Source organism: Heptranchias perlo, chromosome 7 (assembly GCF_035084215.1).
Source record: "Heptranchias perlo isolate sHepPer1 chromosome 7, sHepPer1.hap1, whole genome shotgun sequence".
Lineage (NCBI taxonomy): Eukaryota > Metazoa > Chordata > Chondrichthyes > Hexanchiformes > Hexanchidae > Heptranchias > Heptranchias perlo.
Window position 1 is genome coordinate 15,631,191 of NC_090331.1, and position 21,144 is coordinate 15,652,334.

The 21,144-nt window shown below is 41.0% G+C and overlaps 1 protein-coding gene across 1 annotated transcript in view; it reads right to left on the bottom strand.

Annotated features, from left to right (window-relative positions):
- The window catches only part of LOC137323447 (contactin-associated protein-like 5), a 590,554-nt gene that overhangs the window by 325,608 nt on the left and 243,802 nt on the right, over positions 1–21,144 (bottom strand). The window contains exons 9-10 of the mRNA XM_067986921.1: positions 13,785–13,928; positions 8,634–8,805 (exon numbers count right to left, since the gene is read on the bottom strand). Coding sequence (XP_067843022.1) covers positions 8,634–8,805; positions 13,785–13,928 — 316 coding nt within the window. The remainder of the gene's footprint in view (positions 1–8,633; positions 8,806–13,784; positions 13,929–21,144) is intronic.

Here is a 21,144-nt window from a genome sequence, read left to right on the forward strand (position 1 = left end):
TGATGGTTTTATGTGTATTCAACAGAAAATCTTTTTAAGAACTCATGCATTATGTTTCTTATGGTCATCATTTTCCTGAAATATCCCATGTGCAATATTACTGTCACTCTAGACTATTCGGTGAAATAATAGGAAGTGGTGAAGTAAAATTAGAAACTAATTTGATTTTTCAGAATATGATTTGGACAACTTTCAAATTGTAACATTTTTTGTTATGTTATTCATGATTAATTAAATGAATGATGGTGAATGGAATATTTAGCCTCAAAGCTTTACTAAGCTCTCCTGGTTACATTCTTTGAAGAATAACCAGCAGGTAAAATAATTTGCATAATAGATAATAAAATGTGGCATTCTAGTATATAATAATTTTTTGTTTTGGTGGAAGGGGTATTTTTATGCTCAAGGTGATAATGGCAATGTCTGGAAATAGAAAGTTTTGCTTTTTGTACTTAGTGTCTGAAATAAGTTTTTTTTAAAATTCATTCTCAGTATATGGGTGTCACTGGCAAGGCTGGCATTTATTACCCATCCCTCATTGCCCTCACAACCAAATGGCTTGCTGGGACATTTCAGAGGGCAGTTAAGTGTCACCCACATGTAGGCCAGACCAGGTCAGGACAGCAGGTTTTCTTCCCTCAAGGACATTAGTGAACTAGTTGGGTTTTTACAACAATCCAATAGCTTCATAGTCACTTTTTTTACTGATACCAGTGTTTTATTTCAAGATTTTTTTGTTAACCAAAATCAAATTTTCAAACTGTCATGGGATTTGAACTCACACTTTCTGGATTATTAGTCTAGGCTACTGGATTACTAGCCCAGTAAAATAACCACTACACTACCGTACTCCCACATCAAATATGACTTAAATGCAGAGTAAAAGCTACCACTGCATTGCCCCATCATTGATGCTTTATCCCAACCTCAGAAAAAAATCGCTTACATGTGACAGGTTAGGAATTATTTTTTATATATTCAAATATGTATTTCCCACACCAACTATCCCTGTCCGTCTCTAAGTGAGATTATCAATTTAATGGTGACTGGTGATGAATTATGGGCAGTCTGTGATGCCCACCTGTGCTCATTTGAATTGGGCTGAGGCTAACTGAATTAATTTCACACATAATTTGTACAGGTGGCAGAATGAGCAGGCAATTTGATGGTGAAAGAATGGTATTTTAATCCTCTGCCCCACATAGTCCCCTAAAATTGCTTACATTTTAAAAAGTTATTTTTACTGGATATTATTGGAATCAAAGTAAAATTGTACTGACTAGTAAAGAATAGCTGGTCTCAGTGAAACTGGACTGTAGGCTTTTCTCCCACATCCTTTTATTTATTATTCGATCTCTGAGTGATGCCACCTCATATCCCAACTAGTGCCGCACACCATAGCGCCTTAGAAGAGTGGGTTATCAAGCCTCTGGCCAAGGTGGAGGCGGGTGGGGGGCGGCAATTGATGGCTGGGGGTGATGGCAGTGCCGGCCATGGGAAAGGTAGCGGTGGCCGCACTGTGGGGGGGCTAGTGCTGGCCAGGGGGTAGGTAACGGTGGCCGGGGGCGATTGGTGACAGGACGGGGGGCCTGTGCTGGAAGCTAGATTGGGAACATGTAACTTTGAGAGAGATGGGCATGGAGCTGGGAGACCAACTTTCCATGTGTAAGAGGTAATTATATTCCTTTATTTGTCTAGAGCTAAGTTTGTCTGTGTGTGCTGGCAGACCAGGGAGACTTGCAAAGCATTCTACAGAATAGTTTCTAATGTGGCTTCATAAATACCCAAAGATTGGGATTTTGATGTCAGAACAAAGCCAAGAATAAATGTTAATCCCTAGCCACATTAGAAGATACAACTTAAGAGCTAAAATATCGTGCTCTTTTAAATAAAAAATTTCCTGGATTTTTTTGAAAGAGCAGCTGAATTTGGATCATTGCATTTCCCCTAAATTGTGCCAAGAATGCAGCATCGACTCCACTGAAAGAACTCTTAGTCAGTGCCCCAGATTGGATAATCTTCTCCCCACTTTTATTCTTGGACGTCCCCAGTCTATTACTGATTAATTAGATGCCAAAATGAGGGCACTTACTTGGAGTGGAGTTGCACTCATCGGAGAGCTGAATATAATGATCCAGAAATCAATTCACTGATGACCTTTAACTCTGTGAGAGTACACCATCATCTCCTTTCCCCATGGAATGAACTCAAACTTGTCTCAGCAGAAACACAAGCGAATGTAAACAGTTATCTCAGCCAAGTCCCAAACAAGCTCTGCTCATTTTTCGCGGGCATCGTGAACACTTATTTTATAGCTTGGATAGTTTTCATACACATTGCATGAGCTTCGAGCAGTAATTCCTCGCTATACATGTAGATGTGCGAAGAAATGTTTTAAAATAAATCTAAGTTCCTCCGGTCGCTAGGTATGGCGACATTGTGAACAAACGTAGGAAGATTGTCTCTGGGTGATATTCTTAGTTAAGTGTAAATACTTTGAAAAAGAACATGTTTACCATTTTACTAGAAGTAACAACAACTTGCATTTATATAGAGTCTTTAACGTAGTAAAACATTCCAAGGCACTTCACAGAAGCGCTTTCAAATAAAATTTGATAACAAGCCACACAAGGAGATATTAGGTCAGGTGACCAACAGCTTGGTCAAAGAGGTAGGTTTTAAGGAGCATCTTAAAGGAGAAGAGAGAGGTAGAGAAGCGGAGAGGTTTAGGGAGGGAATTCCAGAGCTTAGGGTTTAGATAGCTGAAGGCACGGCCGCCAATGTGGAGGGATTAAAAACAGGAATACGCAAGAGATTGGAGGAGCGCAGAGATCTCGGAGGGTTGTAGGGCTGGAGGAGGTTACAGCGATATGAAGGGGTGACACCATGGGGGGATTTGAAAACAAGGATAAGAATTTTAAAATCCAGGAGTTCCCCTACCAGGAGCCAATATAGGTGAACGAGCACAGGAGTAATGGGTGAGCGGGACTTGGTGTGAGTTAGGATCCAGGCAGCAGAGTTTTGGATGTGCTCAAGTTTATGGAGTATGCAAGATGGGAGGCCAGCCAGGAGAGCATTGGAATAGTCAAATCTAAAGGTAACAAGTGAATGGATGAGAGTTTCAGTAGCACGAGCTGAGGCAGGGGCGGGGACAGGTGATGTTACGGAGGTGGAAGTAGGCGGTCTTGGTAATGGAGCGGATATGTGGTCGAAAATCTTCTAGCATTTGTTTGCGGTTACGACATAAAGCATTCCCAGTGATTTTTAAACAAAGAAAAAATCTACTTGCAAAATGTTAAAATACTTGCTTTGAGTCTTGAGATTTACATTAGATAAATATTGGGTCAGCATAGATTCTCTTATTTGTCCCCAGCTGTGATAATAATCAGTGTGCAACGTGTTAATGATCTCACTTATCAAACTATTCTGGTTCATCTCAAGTGTCAATGAGATTATTCCCAGTCATTACAGCCCCATTGTTGACTTGCTGATTGTCAAAGAGAGGACAATGCCACTTATCTGTGGCCATGGAGTTGGATAAGCCTTCTCATTTTTAGGCAGGACCTATATGACTTGTCCATTTATTTCCTGTGATGTAATTGGACCCTGATCTGCATGTTTAAAGAAGGACTTTAGAGTTTTGGATGTGCTCAAGTTTATAGAGTATGCAAGATGGGAGGCCAACCAGGAGAGCATTGGAATAGTCAAATCTAAAGATAACAAGTGCATGGATGAGAGTTTCAGTCGCACATGAGCTGAGGCAGGGGCGGAGACAGGTGATGTTACGGAGGTGGAAGTAGGCGGTCCTGGTAATGGAGCGGATGCCAGTGCCAGCTGCCCAGAAGAGCAGGTTAAAATCAGGATCTGCGCGAAGCAGGCAGGAAATCAGTGGGCAAGTTATCTGGGCATTTTAAGTGCCCATTCGCCAGGTTTCCGACGCGTGGGTAGGATTAAACCCCCCTTTCCCCGTATCTTATACTAAGGCCCCAATAACGGCTCACGTAGGTGTGAAAGATCCTATAATGCTATTCGAAGAAAAGGAGAGAATTATCTTGATGTACTGGCCAACATTCCTCCCTGCATTAAAAACATTAACTGGCTGTCATATTTCAGGATTTCACACTATGTCACCATGAATGGTGGGTGGTGGGGGGTGGAGGAAATGACCTTGGTGTAATATATGTTAAAAATGCTACTACTGAGTTAAACTTAGCTCTAAAGGGGTTACATTCACAAGACAGCAGGGGTGGCAGGTTATATATTAGATCTCAAAAGGATGCCTGAAGCAGCATCCTGGAGACAACGAAAGATAATGTGACAGTCCAACAACCGTTCACACTCACGCTGGTGCGACAATCCTATTGATTTGAACTCAGCAAGGTTATTGCCAAGTGAGACTGGTGGACTCCAATCTTGATGTGGATAGTCAGTTTTTGACAAAAAACTGCTGCTGAAAAAAACGGAGACCAATCTTTTTGTTAAGCGAAAATCTGTGAGAGCCTTCGCTGAGGTGAAGAGGTAAGAAAATGCTGGAGGAATAGTTAGAGAACCTCTTTCTTAAGTCAAGCAAGACAAGTGGATTCGGGGACTCTTTATTCACATTATTAAGTGGAGATAAGTTGTATCTATTGAATTAAGTGAATCCGATCGTAACTACACTTCTGTATAAAATAGGTTATGATTTGAACTAAATTTCGCCTCATCTACTGTTAACTCGATCCTTGAAGAATTACACACGATAGGCATGATTACCCAGTCCAATTCCCAAGGGAAAGCAACTTGCTCTTGCAGAGAGCCAGCACAGGCTCGATGGCCTCCTTCTGTGCTGTAACCATTCTATGATTCTATTATGTCCCTGGGTTATGCTACTGTAGATGTAGGTACAGAGCAGTGTGAGTCATTCCCATAAAGGTAAGACGCTCAGTCCATTTTAGGGGGCGACTGATACCATCAAGTCCAAAACGGTATTTGCAGCAGCCCGTATTCTGTTCACCATTTGTGGGACCTTGCATATTGGCTGCTATAGTTAACTTCATAACAGCAGTGACTGCACTTCAAATGTAATCCATTGGTTGTGAAGCGCTTTGGGACATCCTGAGGATGTAATAAGATGCTATATAAAGGTGAGTTCTTTCTTATTGGGAATTTGAAATATTGGGAAGACCGAAGCCATTATCTTCAGTCCCCGCCACAAACTCCGTTCCCTAGCCACTAACTCCATCCCTCTCCCTGGCCACTGTCTGAGGCTGAGCCATAAACTGGTCCGGATGGGATGCATCCTAGGTTGCTGAGGGAAGTGAGGGTGGAAATCGCAGAGAAGCTGGCCATAATCTTCCAATCCTCCTTAGATATGGGGGTAGTGCCAGTGAACTGGAGAATTGCAAATACTTCACCTTTGTTCAAAAAAGGGTGTAAGGATAAACCCGGCAACTACAGGCCAGTCGGTTTAATCTTGGTGGTGCGGAAGCTTTTAGAAACGATAATCCGGGACAAAATTAATAGTCATTTGGACAAGTGTGGGTTAATAAAGGAAAGCCAGCACGGATTTGTTAAAGGAAATTGTATTTAACTAACTTGATTGAGTCTTTTGATGAGGTAACAGGGAGGGCTGATGAGGACAATGCGGTTGATGTGTATATGGACTTTCAAAAGGCGTTTGATAAAGTGTCATATAATAGGCTTGTCAGCAAAATTAAAGGGGCAGTGGCAGCAGGGATACAAAATTGGTTAAGTGATGGGAAACAGAGAGTAGTGGTGAACGGTTGTTTTTTGGACTGGAGGAAGGTATAGAGTGGTGTTCCCCAGGGGTGTACTAGGATCAATGTCTTTTTTGATACATATTAATGACTTGGACTCGGGTGTACAGGGCACAAATTCAAAATTTGCAGATGACACAAAACTTGGAAGTGTAGTAAACAGTGAGGAGGATAGTGATAGACTTCAAGAGGACATAGACAGGCTGGTGGAATGGGTGGACACGTGGGCAGATGAAATTTTACACAGACATGTGCGAAGCGATACATTTCAGTAGGAAGAACGAGGAGAAGCAATATAAACTAAAGGGTACAATTCTAAAGGGGGTTCAGGAACAGAGACACCTGGGGGTATACGTGCACAAATCTTTGATGGTGCAAGACAGGTTGACAAAGCGGTTAAAAATGCATACAGGATCCTGGGCTTTATAAATAGAGGCATACAGTACAAAAGCAAGGAAGTTATGTTGAACCTTTATAAAACACTGGTTCGATCACAACTGGAGTATTGTGTCCAATTCTGGGCTCTGCACTTTAGGAAGGATGTGAAGGCCTTAGAGTGCAGAAAAGATTTACTAGAATGGTTCTAGGGATCAGGGACTCGAGTTACTCCAGTGGATAGACTGGAGCAGCTGAGGTTGTTCTCCTTAGAGCAGAGAAGGCTAAGAGGAGATTTGATAAAAGTGTTCAAAATCATGAAGGGTTTAGATAAAATAAATAAAGAGAAACTGTTCCCATTGGTGGAAGGGTCGAGAACCAGAGGACACAGACTTAAGGTGATTGACAAAAGAACCAAAGGTGGCATGAGGAAAAACTTTTTTAGGCAGCGAGTAGTTATGATCTGGAATGCGCTGTCTGAAAGGATGGTGGAAGCAGATTCAATCATAACTTTCAAAGAAGATTTGGATAAATACTTCAAGCGAAAATATTTACAGAGCTACAGGGAAAGAGCGGGGGAATGGGACTAACTGAATTGCTCTTACAAAGAGCCAGCACAGGTTTGATGGGCCGAATTGCCTCCTTCTGTGCTGTAACCATTCTATGATCCGATGAACCAGGCCGTTTGCAACTTTGGCATCCTATTTGACCCTGAGATGAGCATCCAACCCCATATCCGCTCCATCACCAAGACCGCCTACTTCCACCTCCGTAACATTGTCCGTCTCCACCCTTGCCTCAGCTCATCTGCTGCTGAAACCCTCATCCATGCCTTTGTTACCTCTAGACTTGACCATTCTAATGCTCTCCTGGCCAGCCTTCCATAAGCTTGAGCTCATCCAAATTTCTGCTGCCCGTATCCAAACTCGCACCAAGTCCCGTTCATCCATCATTCCTATGCTCGCTGACCTACATTGGCTCCCAGCCTGGCAATGCCTCGATTTTAAAATGCTCATCCTTGTTTTCAAATCCTTCCATAGCCTCGTCCCTCCCTATCTCTGTAACCTCCTCCAGCCCTACAAACCTACGAGATCTCTGCTCTCCTCCAATTCTGGTCTCATGCGCATCCCCGATTTTAATCGCTCCACCATTGGCAGCCGTGCCTTAAGCTGCCTTGGCCTTAAGCTCTGGAATTCCCTCCCTAATCCTATCCGCCTCTCCACCTCTCCTTTAAGACGCTCCTTAAAACCTACCTCTTCGACCAAGCTTTTAGTCATCTGTCCTATTATCTCCTTATGTGGCTCAGTGTCAAACTTTGTTTGATAATGCTCCTGTGAAGCACCTTGGGACATATTACTACATTAAAGGCACTACATAAAAGCAAGTTGTTGTTCCTAATATCAGTTAATTTAATCTTATGCAAAAGGCACCATTTCTTATTCAATCATCTCTGTGAAAAGTGTAGCATACTGACGAGTTGAACAATTTTGATCCAAAACTGACTGAGGGCACCTCAATGTCACTCAGGATACCTTCATGTGATAGTGGAAACACACAGGATAGGGTCTCTACAAGTTATCCAGTCACCTCCCTCCGGGAAAGAGAAAGACAGACAGACACACACACACACACTGCACTTCAGAGTCTTGACAACTCCCCTCTGTGGGGGGCTTTCATGTTGAATTACCCTATTTGTATCTCAGACTCCTTTCCTCCAAAGCTATCATTGAAAGTAAACAGTCCTAATGCTAGATGGAAGCAGAGGGACAAAAAGTAGGAAAAGCATATCTTCCAAAATACATAGCCTGATCAAATAACAGTAATGGACTTTATTTGCACTTTACTGGGAAATTCAGAATCAGCAGGCTGATTACAGCATTAGAACACGCAATAACATCCTTCAATTGGCCTTCCTTTCAATGGGGTCACAACTGTAAAGGTGACAACCTACAATTACCCAAGTCAAAGTGAATGATGGCAGATGACTTGTGACAAATTTTGTTGTGCCTTTGGTAGGTTTGGCAAATAGATCTTCCTGTTAGTTAAAACAAAAACATAGCTGGACTTATAGACAACAGGTCCACAGGCCCATCAAGTTCACTAAAACTGCAACGTGACCCACTTTTATTGCAACAATTCCTCAGTTTATTGATGATTTTGTGACAGCTGCAGCAGCTCATATCCCGCAGTTGGTGTCAGAAACTTGTAACCTCCATTTCCGAAGGAGGAACAAGTGAAACCATGCAGTATTTGGGGTGTCATTTCCACTTTTGCAGAAACTTCCAAAACCATGAACTTGTTCTAGAAGGTCTCTACACAATGCATTTATTGACTATTAATTATTATATTAAGTTTCACAATTGGCCTTTGACTGAACTCTGAGTATTGATTGGCGTTTCACTGCAGTGCTATTTTGCATCACTTCTATTCTCTTGACTGTTTTCGCACAATAAGAGTGTACAGTTAATCACTCAATATATAACATGAAGTACAGTTAGTTACCTGTCTACAATACCACACAAGTCTATCTGTAGGTCACTGAAGCTTCCTTGCAAGCCTTGCTGCACCAAAATGAGATCTGCTGGCTGATTGTCTATGAAGATGAGTCGCATGCAGCCATGAAAAACACCAAAGGGATTTGCACATCCAGCATTTCTGACAGTTTCAGGGCAGCCTTAGGAATACAACACAAGCATAAAAATTAGTTAAGACTATAATAAGCAAAGGCAAGACATAAAACTCTGTATGTGACAGTAGTCAAACATCAAACACCAAGGAATGAGTAATTGTTTACATTTGAGCTTGGCAACAGAAACAATCAAAAAACATTCTTCAGTAGGTTCCTTTATTGTCATCAGTCCAATGTAAGTAAGAGATAATCATACTCTATTATACTGTTTTGACAATTTATATTAAAGTCTGTCATTATGGTATTTAATGGATGAAGTAAAAGAACAATAAGTGGAATACATTATAAAGTTGTCTGAGTGACCAGCTGTACAACAAAAATTGCTCTAATTATTTAAAATGCTTTCCCAGAACAAACCACAATTGGAACAATACATTCGCCACATTGATTTTATACCACTGGTTATCCGATATCTGACTGCATACCTGTTAACCACACTCTTTGTAGCCTGGTGGTGATAATGCTGGCATTGGTTTGTTCTCATTTAACAAGATGCAAGTGTTTTATTTTCAGATTCAGTACACCAATGAAAAAACTTCTAGGGCTACAGATGCTGACGGATTCATACTTCCAGTTGAGTGGAAGTACTCTCTTGGACTTGCAATAATGAGCCAATCTTTGTTGCTCATGTTTTATTTGGTTCATTCATTGCACACATGTTTTACACTGTTCCATTAGGTATTCTGAATTAGAATCCCTGTCTCAACTAACATTGACATAAAAGCTTCCTTTAGTGGCCAAATCAGCTGCTGAAGGAAGGAAAACTGCCCCTTTGTTGCATTTTTCAGCAGTGATACTTGACAAGTTGATCAAAGAATAGGGGTGATGAAATCCACAGAGATGCCCATGAATGGTCAATGTCATCTTTTAGACCACAGATTTAAGTACAGGGGTTAGAGACTAACTCAAAAGGAGGGGAATAACACTATTACACACTGTTGTATTCAAGGGATTGCATAACCAACATAGGTCAGATGACATTCTCCTCTCTCTGATAACTAATTATGGTCACAAGTGAAAGCACTCTAAATTCATTGGCTGTAAAGCGCTTTGGGACAGCCTGAGGTCGTGAAAGGTGCTATATAAAATGCAAGTCTTTCTTTCAATTAGCTGCTCGGTATAAATGTGTCCACTGCACAATCAAGCCTCAAGGATGGTGCTAGCTGGTACTAGCTTGGGCTAAGTGACACAAATCTGGCAATTTGAGCAGTAGGATCATTCTTCTAAAGCTGGAATCATATCCAATTGTTAGAGCAAATATCCTGACTGATAAATATCCTTTTTCAATCTTTGTCTTTGGACAAAAAGAAATTGACAGAGGACCTGATCCATCTCTTTCAAATGCTGAAAGGTACATGTAATGCAGCTGTTATGTTATGTGGCGACACTAGTGAAGCTGAGATTGTTCTCCTTAGAGGAGAGAAAGTTAAGGGGAGATTAAGTAGAGATGTTCAGAATTATGAAGGGTTTTGACAGAGTAAATAAAGACAAACTGTTTCCACTGGCAGGAGGGTCAGTAGCCAGAGGACAGAAATTTGAGGTAATTGGCAAAAGAACCAGAGGTGAGATGAGGAGTTTTTTTTACACAGCGAGTTGTTATGATCTGGAATGCACTGCCTGAAAGGGTTACATTACATAGAATGTACAGCTCAGAAACAGGCCATTTGGCTCAACAGGTCTACGCCGGTGTTTATACTCCACACGTGCCTCCTTCCTCCCTATTTCATCTAAGTATATCCTTCTATTCTTTTCTCCCTCATGTGTTTTTCTAGCTTCCCCTTAAATGCATCAATGCTAGTCGCCTCAACTACTCCTTGTGGTAGCAAGTTCCACATTCTAATCACTCTCTGGGTAAAGAGGTTTCTCCTGAATTGCCGATTGGATTGATTAGTGACTGTCTTATATTTATGGTCCCTAGTTCTGGTCTGCTTCGCAAGTGGAAACATCTTCTCCACGTCTACCCTATCAAACCCTTTCATAATCTTAAAGACCTCTATCAGCTCACCTCTCAGCCTTCTCTTTTCTACAGAAAAGAGCCCCAGCCTGCTCAATCATTCCTGATAGGTATTACCTCTCAGTTCTGGTATCAACCTAGTAAATCTTTTTTGCACCTTCTCTGGTGCCTTTATATCCTTTTGGTAATATGGAGACCAGAACTGTTCACTGTACTCCAAGTGTGGACTAACCAAGGTTCTTTACAAGTTTAACATAACTTGTCTGCTTTTCAATTCTATCCCTCTAGAAATGAACCCCAGTGCTTGGTTTGCTTTTTTTATGGCCTCATTAACCTGCGTCGCTACTTTGTGATTGTATATCTGTACCCCCAGGTCCCTCTGCTCCTCTACCCCATTTAGACTCTTATTTTCCAAGCGGTATGTGGCCCCCACATTCTTCCTACTGAAATGTAATACCTCACACTTATCTGTATTGAAATTCATTTGTCCATTCTGCAAATTTATTAATGTCTTCCTGTATTAGTCGCAGTCCTCCTCGGTATTAACTACACCCCCCAATTTGGAGTCGTCCACAAATTTTGAAATTGTACTTCTGATTCCCGAGTCCAGATTGTTTATGTAAATGATGAACAGTAGTGACCCCAGTAACAATCCTTGTAGGACACTACTTCCCACCCTTTGTCAGTCTAAGTAACTCTTTTTAACCCCTACTCTCTCTTTTCTGTTTTGTAGCCAGCTTGCTATCCATTTTGCTACTTGTCCCCTGACTACACATGCTCTGACCTTAGTCATGAGTGTACAATGCGGTACCTTATCGAAGGCCTTTTGAAAATCCAAATATATTACAATTTCTGCATTAGCCTTATCTACCCTTTCTGTTACTTCTTCAAAGAATTCAATAAGGTTGTTCACGCATGACCTTCCCTTTTGGAATCCGTGCTGACTATTCCTTATTATATTTTCAGTTTCTAGATGTTTTTCTATTACATCTTTCAGTAAGGATTCAATTATCTTTCCTACTAACGACGTTAAGCTAATTGGTCTATAGTTCCCTGGATTAGTTCTATCTCCTTTTTTAAATATAGGAATCACATTAGTTGTCCGCCAGTCCTCTGGCACTATTCCCTTTTCGAATGAATTTTTATATATATGTAGTAGTGCCTCTACTGTCTCTTTTAATTTGCGCAGAAGCAATCCATCCGGACCAGGAGTTTTATCGTGTTTATCCCCTTAGTGGCCCTATCCCTATCCTGATTTTTCTTTTGTTATTTATGTGTCTGTAGAATATTTTACAATTTCTCTTTATATTCCTTGATAATTTAATTTTGTAGTTTCTCTATGCTTTCCTAATTGTTTTTCTAACTTTTTAACTTTCTAACTTTTTCGTATTCCCTTATCATCCTCTCCTTTGTTGTCTATGTACTTACTGTTCGCCTTTTTCCTACGTTTCAATTTGGCCTTATTTCCTTATTTATTCCTGGTGTATCATTACTGGCTAGTTTGTTCTAGCTTTTTAGTGGGATATATTTATCCTGGACTCCAGATCACCGTTTTAAATGTTTCCCACTGTTGTTTTATTTCTTTGTTTGTCAGTAAATGTTTCCAGTTTATTTTCCCCAAGTCTCATTCTCATCCCCTGAAAATCAGCTTTTTTCCAATTTATTACTTTGGTCTTTGTTTTACTTTTCTCAATCTTGATCTTAAACCTTATTATGTTTAAGGGTGGTGGAAGCAGATTCAATAGTAACTTTCAAAAGGAAATTGGATATATACTTGAAAAGGAAAAAATTGCAGGGCTATTGAAAAAGAACAGGGGAGTGGGACTAATGGGTAGCCCTTTCAAAGAGCTGGCACAGGCACAATGGGCCGAATGGCATCCTTATGTGCTGTATGATTCTATGATTCTATGTTAAGCAAGTTATGTAACTTTGGCTGTGAACACTGAACTAGAGAATGAGAGGACAAATTTAGCAAACCTCAAGGCAGGCTAGAGATTATTACAATAAAGAAAAAGCAAAATACTGTGGATGCTCTTTCCACAGATGCTGCCTGACCTGCTGAGTGTTTCCAGCATTTTCTGTTTTTATTAGAGATTATTATATCCACCTCCCCCACCCCAATGCACAGAACAGTAGATATGTGAAAGAGACCCCAGGGAAAGCAATTAATGTTGGGTCAGTTAAGGTTTTCAAAAAGAAAGCTAGATCGATATCTGGTTAGGAATAGGACAGAAGGGATAAGTGTCGACAGAAATATTCTTAGGCATGTGATGGTTCCTGTGTTGTTGGAACAATGGAAGTGTTTAGAAGACTGAGAGGTGATCTCATTGAAATATATAAGATGCTGAGAGGGCTTGACAGGGTAGATGCTGAGAGGTTGTTTCCCCTGGCTGGAGAGACTAGAACTAGTGGGCATAGTCTCAGGATAAGGGGTTGGCTATTTAAGACTGAGATGAGGAAGAATTTCTTCATTTGGGGTTGTGAATCTTTGGAATTCTCTACCCCAGACGGCTGTGGATGTTCAGTCGTTGAATATATTCAAGGCTGAGTTTGATAGATTTTTGGACTCTAGGGGCATCAAGAGATATGGAGATTGGGCGGGAAAGTGGAATTGAGGTCGAAGATCAGCCATGTCGGAGCAGGCTCGGGGGGGCCGTATGACCTACTCCTGTTCCTGTTTCTTATGTTCTTGTGGTCTTATGTCACCTGTAGAAAACATCCAGCTGGATTTGAATAATGGAGTGATTGAATAAGTAAGTGACAGAAGATTATTCCTGGGGCTCAAGAATATTTTTCTTTCAGAACTTTCCCTTTGGGTTATTAACGGAATGGATAAAATAATCTGTACATGGTCTGTGGAAAGAGTAGCCTTGATAGCTTTTCTTAATGTGAATTTTATAGATGCCTCAATTGAATATTGCTGATTCTCAAGGCTATAAAACAGCAATACTTTAAATAAAATGGCTAGTAAACATAATTTATAGATATAGAGCAAGGGGATCTGTCTTACCTCCGAAATAATAACTGTTTCCTGAATCAATCTGTGTAGTTGAATGAACATTTGAGGCAGGATCATTGTCTAGTGTGATGCTAACATGGTTCCTCCTTGCATTGAAATGAATAGAGTGCCACTGTCCGTCATTCAACGCTGTACCTGCAAAATGTAAATCAGGTCATCATAAAATCAAAGACATTGCTGTTAGCAGCAGGTTGAAATAAGCATGATAAATAGGGGCACTATATCTTCCACATTCAGTTGTGTCATCACCATTCACAACAGTTATTTACAAGAACCCTTGTTCAGATACCAGCATCTTTAATATGTACAGAATAACAAATGAACAGTAATGCACTTCTGAGAGGTTTGCAGTCTTGAATTGATTTTGGGCTGATGCATGTAGATACCATCTGTTGTTTTATCTAATATGTACATTGCTAAAAAAAACATGAAAATCTTAAATTGTTTCTTAAAAGGTGTTTGGTATCTATCACACTGTGTGATATTAGTAACAAACACATGAATGGATTAATTGAAAATTTATCTGTGCTATTTTACCAAAGGCATTAACCCATCTATAATATATCTAAATTCTTCCATCATTGTGCACTTTCTACATTTGTAACATAAAAATTACAACTTAGTGTATGTCTTTAAAATGGGAACTGAATTATGTCTACGTACCCTAGTCCAATTATCCTCCCCCCCACCCCACCCCCCCCACCAACACCCCTCCTCACCAACACCCCTCCCCATCCTCTAACCCTGTTTTGCCTGAACACTACACTTAGTCTCGACTCCCCACGTGCAATGTCATGGGATATCAACTTATTTAACGTAAATGGGTGAACGTAATGTGCTTGATACTAACAATGCACAATGCAATACCACCCCCGATAAGTAGGCTTCAAAGAGCAGCAGGTGGTTTGTACTTGAAGATAATAGGGTGGAAATTGGGCTGCCAGGCATGTAATGAGGTGGACCTTCAGTCACTTTACTCAAATCCTGGGTCATTGGTATCATACAGATGGGCACCTGTGCCAGCTGCAATGTAACGGGAAGCCCACCCATTAGAGCAGTTGGAATCTCAGAGTGGCAGACTGTCATCCAAGAGGGGGAGCCATGGGCCAAAGACTGATAGCAGTTACAAACGTCTTTAAAGTCACTCCCTCTAGGCCCAGAAATGAACGGTAATCAATTATCATTTAATTTCTTCTTTGTGGGTCCCACATGTGGCCCCGAATGGCACCTATGTCTGCTCACAGATGTAGGAACTGCTGAGCCTATTGGAAGCGTACGTGCCAGGATCCTCAGGTAGGAACATAGGAACAGCAGTAGGCCATTCAGCCCCTCGAACGTGTTCAGCCATTCAATTAGATCATAGCTGATCTGTATCTTAACTCCATCTACCCACCTTTGATCCATATCCCTTGATGCCGAATACTGTACTAAACTTTGCTTGGGTTCAGGGTGATGGCATGACGTTCTCTCTCTGCCAGTGCTCAGAAATTGAGTTTGAACAATCTTAATTCCTTTCCAAAATTGTTCATAATTCTCCAGTAATTGCCATTAAATTTTCAGTTTCGCTCAGGGAGACCACAGATATGATGGATGGTTGGTGTGGGACTGGAAATCAGGCTAGCGCAGTAGGGTATGCTGTTCTGAAACTGGGGCTAAGGCACAGTGCTGGGGCAGAGCAAAAGGATCTTTATTCTCCACTTTCAGGGCTCTAGGCTCTTGATTGATGTTTTCTGAATTTTAAATACAATCTCAATGGATTGCCCTGACATTAAAAATTTTATGTGCTAGAATATGACAGGGACTAGAAATACTAGGATGATGATTGTGTGTTTTAGTAGATGTTCTAATGTTCTGACTTACAACACAAAAGATACAACATCATTTAAGTGAATATTTTTAGTTATGGCACCCATCAAATTTTGTTACGTTACTGCTGCACTCTTACATGTAAATATGAACTTGCACATCAAGCTACTGCCATAAAAATGTTAATTGTATGATTTGTATCAATTGGGGTTAATTGTATTCAGGTGATGGGTATCGATTGGGGACCCTCTTGGATCCTTTTCATAGGAGAGCTTAGCTAGAGTGTGGGGTGTGCAAGAGGAAAGTCTGTGAATAAAGGCTTGGAAGCAACTAAAGACCAGGCTCTAGTATTCTTTCCTTCACCGTGTGGCTATCCAATTTTTAAAAAATCTAACAACACTCAACAAAATAAGAGATGGGCAAAAATGTCTGAAATACTCACTTATATCACATCTCCTTGATTGTCAGTCAAAGTTCAACCCGAATGTGTCCCTCTTCCCAATCAATTGGAATGCGTTTGTCACTAAGGTTTTCAGGTGGCATTGACAACAAAGTGCAGTTCAAAGTAATGGGGACTAATGCAGTATGGACTTGATCCTGGAGCTTACACTGGCCAGGAAACCCAGAGCCTTCCCATGGCTAATGAATGTTTCAATATCTCTGGTTCAGCAACTGAACATGTGCACTTAATGACAGCGTTACAGCTCAACACACTGCCTGGGAGGAAGTTCCACAGGCAACAGCAGCAGTGGAACATAGGAACAGGAGTAGGCCATTCAGCCCCTCGAGCCTGTTCTGCCATTCAATTAGATCATGACTGATCTGTATCTTAACTCCATCTAACCGCTTTGGTTCTGTAACCCTTAATACCCTTGCCTAACAAAAATCTATCGATCTCAGTTATGAAATTAACAATTGACCCCCAGCCTCAACAGCTTTTTGGGGGGAGAGAGTTCCAGATTTCCACTACCCTTTGTGTGAAGAAATGCCTCCTGACATCACCCCTGAACGGCCTAGCTCTAATTTTAAGGTTATGCCCCTTGTTCTGGACTCCCCCACCAGAGGAAATAGTTTCTCTCCACCAACCCTATCAATCCTTTAATCATCTTAAACACCTCAATTAGATCACCCCTTAATCTTCTCTACTCAAGGGAATACAAGCCTAGTCTATGCAAACCATCCTCATAATTTAACCCTTTTAGCCCAGGTATCTTTCTGTGGTCTGTGAAGTATTGTTGCCAGTACTCTGCGCAAAGGATTGACATAACGTTCCATTACGACATCAGTGTGCACCTTGCCCACGGTCTCATGGATTTTGGGTGCTATCTTAGGAAACATTGAGCAACCAATTTGAAATTTCTGTTATATGCAATTATTCTATTTTTCAGTTTGAGAACGTAATAAATCAAAAATAGTCAACCTTCAAAATAAAGTATCAGATTAAAGAAATTAAATTCTTTTCACAATATCAAAATAACAAGGTACAAGGTTAATATCCCACTGCATTGAAATAAAGGAATCATTTCCATTTGAAAAAGTGAAATTAATGACTCCCCTGCAGCTATTTTATGTTGTAGTCTTCATATTGCAACTTGAGGGAGATTTATGCTGATGACATCACTCTCAAAACAGATATTTGTTCTTACAGTGTAATATGGGATTTAATTTCCTTTGTAAGCTTTTTAACAGTTATTAACAGTTATCAATTGGTTCTTAATACATTTAAAGCTATAATGTAAAAAATGTCAGCGTAATACAGTGAAACCTATAAATTATGGGCACCTTAGGGACGAGGCATCAGCTGTCCTTTTTTTGCATGTGCCCTTATTTTCAAACTGGTCATTGCATGTGTTGTAAAAAATGTTAGTAGAATGGGGATTTCTTTACCCAGCATCCATAGTGGCAGAGAAATTGCTCTATCCTTGGCATAGAGCTGTGCATTCATTCAATCCCAGAGATAGAGTGGTTTCTCTGCTACTATGCATGCTGGGTAAAGAGCTCCCCATTCCACAAAAAAAAGTTTATTTTACAAAAACCGCTGCCGCCTCGCACTGACTGGCATACATTGACCTCACGAGAATTTAGGGCCAGAAAGGGAGCAAGCTACAAGGGGAAGAGCCAGTGATCCTGACTCAGTGAATGTTCCAGATACAGCAGCTTAGCAACAGGCTGCATTTTAAGTTGTAAAAGGGGCTTGAAGGCTGTCCGGAGTTCATAATTTGCGAGTGTCCGTGATTTCAAAAGGCCTCTTATATATTTTACCATGTAAATTATTTGGGTCTCTTAATAAGTGTCCGATTTTTACATTATCCAGGTTGCACTGTACTCAAGAATTCCAAATTAACGTCTACGATGTGTTTTTACATTCTACTGATTGATTTCTTGAGGTTTTTTTTAACAATTGATTTGTTTTCACTCAGCAGTTATGGACTTCAGTGAATTTCAATGAGTAATGTGCGCAGCAAGCTGTGGTAACGATAAACAGATGGGAAAAGTGAAGGGGCAAAACAAGCTGAGTAAATTAATCCAAGTGGCAGTCCTTTGACTAGAAAATAATGCTCACTATTGATGTCCCTGAGTTATTTCACTCACTGCTCTGCCTCCAGATCCCTCCCAGTTTTGGCAGAGCCCTTAGGGATAATTTTACGAGGGAGACCCACCTGCTGGCAATGCACATCGGAAATCCAGGCACATGCTGCCCACAATTTTCTCAACATTAGGGTCACAAAATCATGAGAACCTTTCACCTGAATTTCAAATATGCGATGCTGGGTTAAAAAATTATGGAAAGCATATGTTTCCCATATATACTGATAGCACTAGTAAAATGACCCCTTTTAAGAGCAAAAAAAATAGCCCGACTCTTTAAATGCTGTGAGTGTGCTACGAGCTATGGGCCCTCTCCTTCTTTAAAAACAAAAACCCATGGGGTAGATTTTGATCCAGGTCCGGTTTTTGAGACAGGTGCACGGCCAAACCGAGAGGCCCGAGGATCGTTGGAAATCCATGCTTGGGCCTCATCAGCATACTGGCCAAGCACGGCCCTCAGTTAAGTCCTGGGAGGGGGAATTGGAGCAGGTTATGGGAAAGGGAGTGATCGCGATTCCTGTGGAGTCGGAGGAACACTCCTACTCCTCCTGGCTCCACAGGAACGTTAACTTACCTTTTGTTAACGGCCGCAGGAAAATCTTGAGCACGCCCAAAGCACACTCATCGCCTAACTATTTTCTGGATGGAGTCCTTCAACAGGCATCAGGCCCCTAATTTACACCTGGGACACCTAAAAAAAAAGGGCCCCATGAATTTAGCAGTGCGACCAATACTTGCACAGATTGGGCGCAGGCTATCCCACTGCTAAATTGGTAAGCTTTGCAACTTATTTTACGCCCCAAAAATGGGCGCGATGTATCCCTATATATAAAAAAATTGAAATGATACACCAAAAAACGAATCAGTTTCTATACCTACAAAAATAGGATATGTACAAAAGTTTGTTTTCCAGTCGGGCTTACTGGATAGCAATCAGAATGATTTCCCCTATCCTCACCATAGCAATACTAAGCACAATTATAACACCCCTGGAGTTGCCTCAAGTGAAGTTGGCTAATACAACACAGACCAGGTGTTGAACCTGGAATCCTACTGATCTGTGTGTCCATGAGTTTCCATTGAACTGAGCTCATTAAATGCAAATCAAATGTCAGACATTAAACAGCTGGATCATTAAAATTGCTCTTTACTTGAAGGAGGTTGAAAATTGACCTTAGCTTGAATCATCGATGGACCACTCTGCACTTGCATGACTATTATAGATAGGATTGCCATCTGGACACTTTTTCACCAGTCTAGTTAAGATTTTGACATTGTCACCGACTGTTGGTTGACAGTTTTAAGCAGCATTATAATGGACAATATTTTTAACACTGCACATTTTAATGAATCTATTTCCAGTTTTTTTTAAGAAGGCTTGCCTTTACATAACACCTATCATGGCCTCAGGACATCCCAAAGTGCTTTAAAGCCAATTAAGTATTTTTGAAGTGTAGTCACTGTTGTAATGTAGGAAATTCGGCAGCCAATTTGCGCACAGCAAGGTCGCATAAGTAGCAATATGATAATGACCAGATAATCTGTTTTAGTGGTGTTGGTTGAGGGATAAATATTGGCCAGGACACTAGGGAGAACTGCCCTGCTCGTCTTCAAAAGAATGCCATGGGATCTTTTACGTCCACCTGAGAAGGCAGATGAGGCCTCGGTTTAACGTCGCATCCAAAAGATGGCACCTCCGACAGTGCACCCCTCCCTCAGTACTATACTGGGGTGCCAACCTAGATATTCTATCTGCACATGCACTTTCAGCAGGAATCGCTGGATGACAATCAGGAGTAAGAACCTTTTTTCTCTACCTTACAAATGAGTGTTGAGGACAAATGTAGCATCCTTCTGCTGACCTGGCTAACCTAGCGCAGACAGGAGTTCAGACTTAGAACCCTCTGGGTCTGTATATCATAGAATCATAGAAAGGTTACAACACAGAAGGAGGCCCATCGAGTCTGTGCTAGCACTATGCAAGAACAATCCAGCTAGTCCCATTCCACCGCCCTATTCCCATAGTCCTGCAAATTTTTTACTTTCAAGTACTTACCCAGTTCCCTTTTGAAGGCCATGATTGAATCTACCTCCACCACCCCCTCAGGCAGTGCATTCTAGATCCTAATCACTCGCTGTGTAAAAAGGTTTTTCCTCATGTCACCTTTGATTTTTTTTTGCCAATCACCTTAAATCTATGCCCTCTGGTTCTTGATCCTTCCACCAATGGGAACAGTTTCTCTCTACTCTGTCTAGACCCTTCATGATTTTGAATACATCTATCAAATCTCCTCGCAACCTTCTATGTTCCAAGGAGAACAGCCCCAGCTTCTCCAGCCTATCCACGTAACTAAAGTCCCTCATCCCTGGAATCATTCTAGTAAATTTCTTCTGTACCCCCTCTAAGGCTTTCACATCTTTCCTAAAGTGCGGTGGCCAGAATTGGACACAATACTCCAGTTTTACATAGGTTCATCATCACTTCCTTACTTTTGTACTCTATGCCTCTATTTATAAAGCCCAGGATTTCAAATGCTTTATTAACCACTTTCTCAACCTGCCCCGCCACCTTCAACGATTTGTGCACATATCCCTCCAGATCACTCTGTTCCTGTACCCCTTTTAGAATTGTGCCCTTTAGTTTATATTGCCTCTCCTCATTCTTCCTACCGAAATGTATCACTTCGCATTTTTCTGCGTTAAATTTCACCTGCCACGTGTCTGCCCATGCCACCAGCCTATCTATAGCCTCTTGGAGTCTATCACTATCCTTCTCACTGTTCACTACCCTTCCAAGTTTCGTGTCATCTGAAAATGTTGAAATTATGCCCTGTACAATCTCAGTTACTCACTAGATAAACTTGCTGAGATATCAGGGGAGCTCTTGAGTTATATTTTACGGAAATGAATAAAATACAATAACTTTAACAATTTCATGAGCTATCAGTTCATTAGT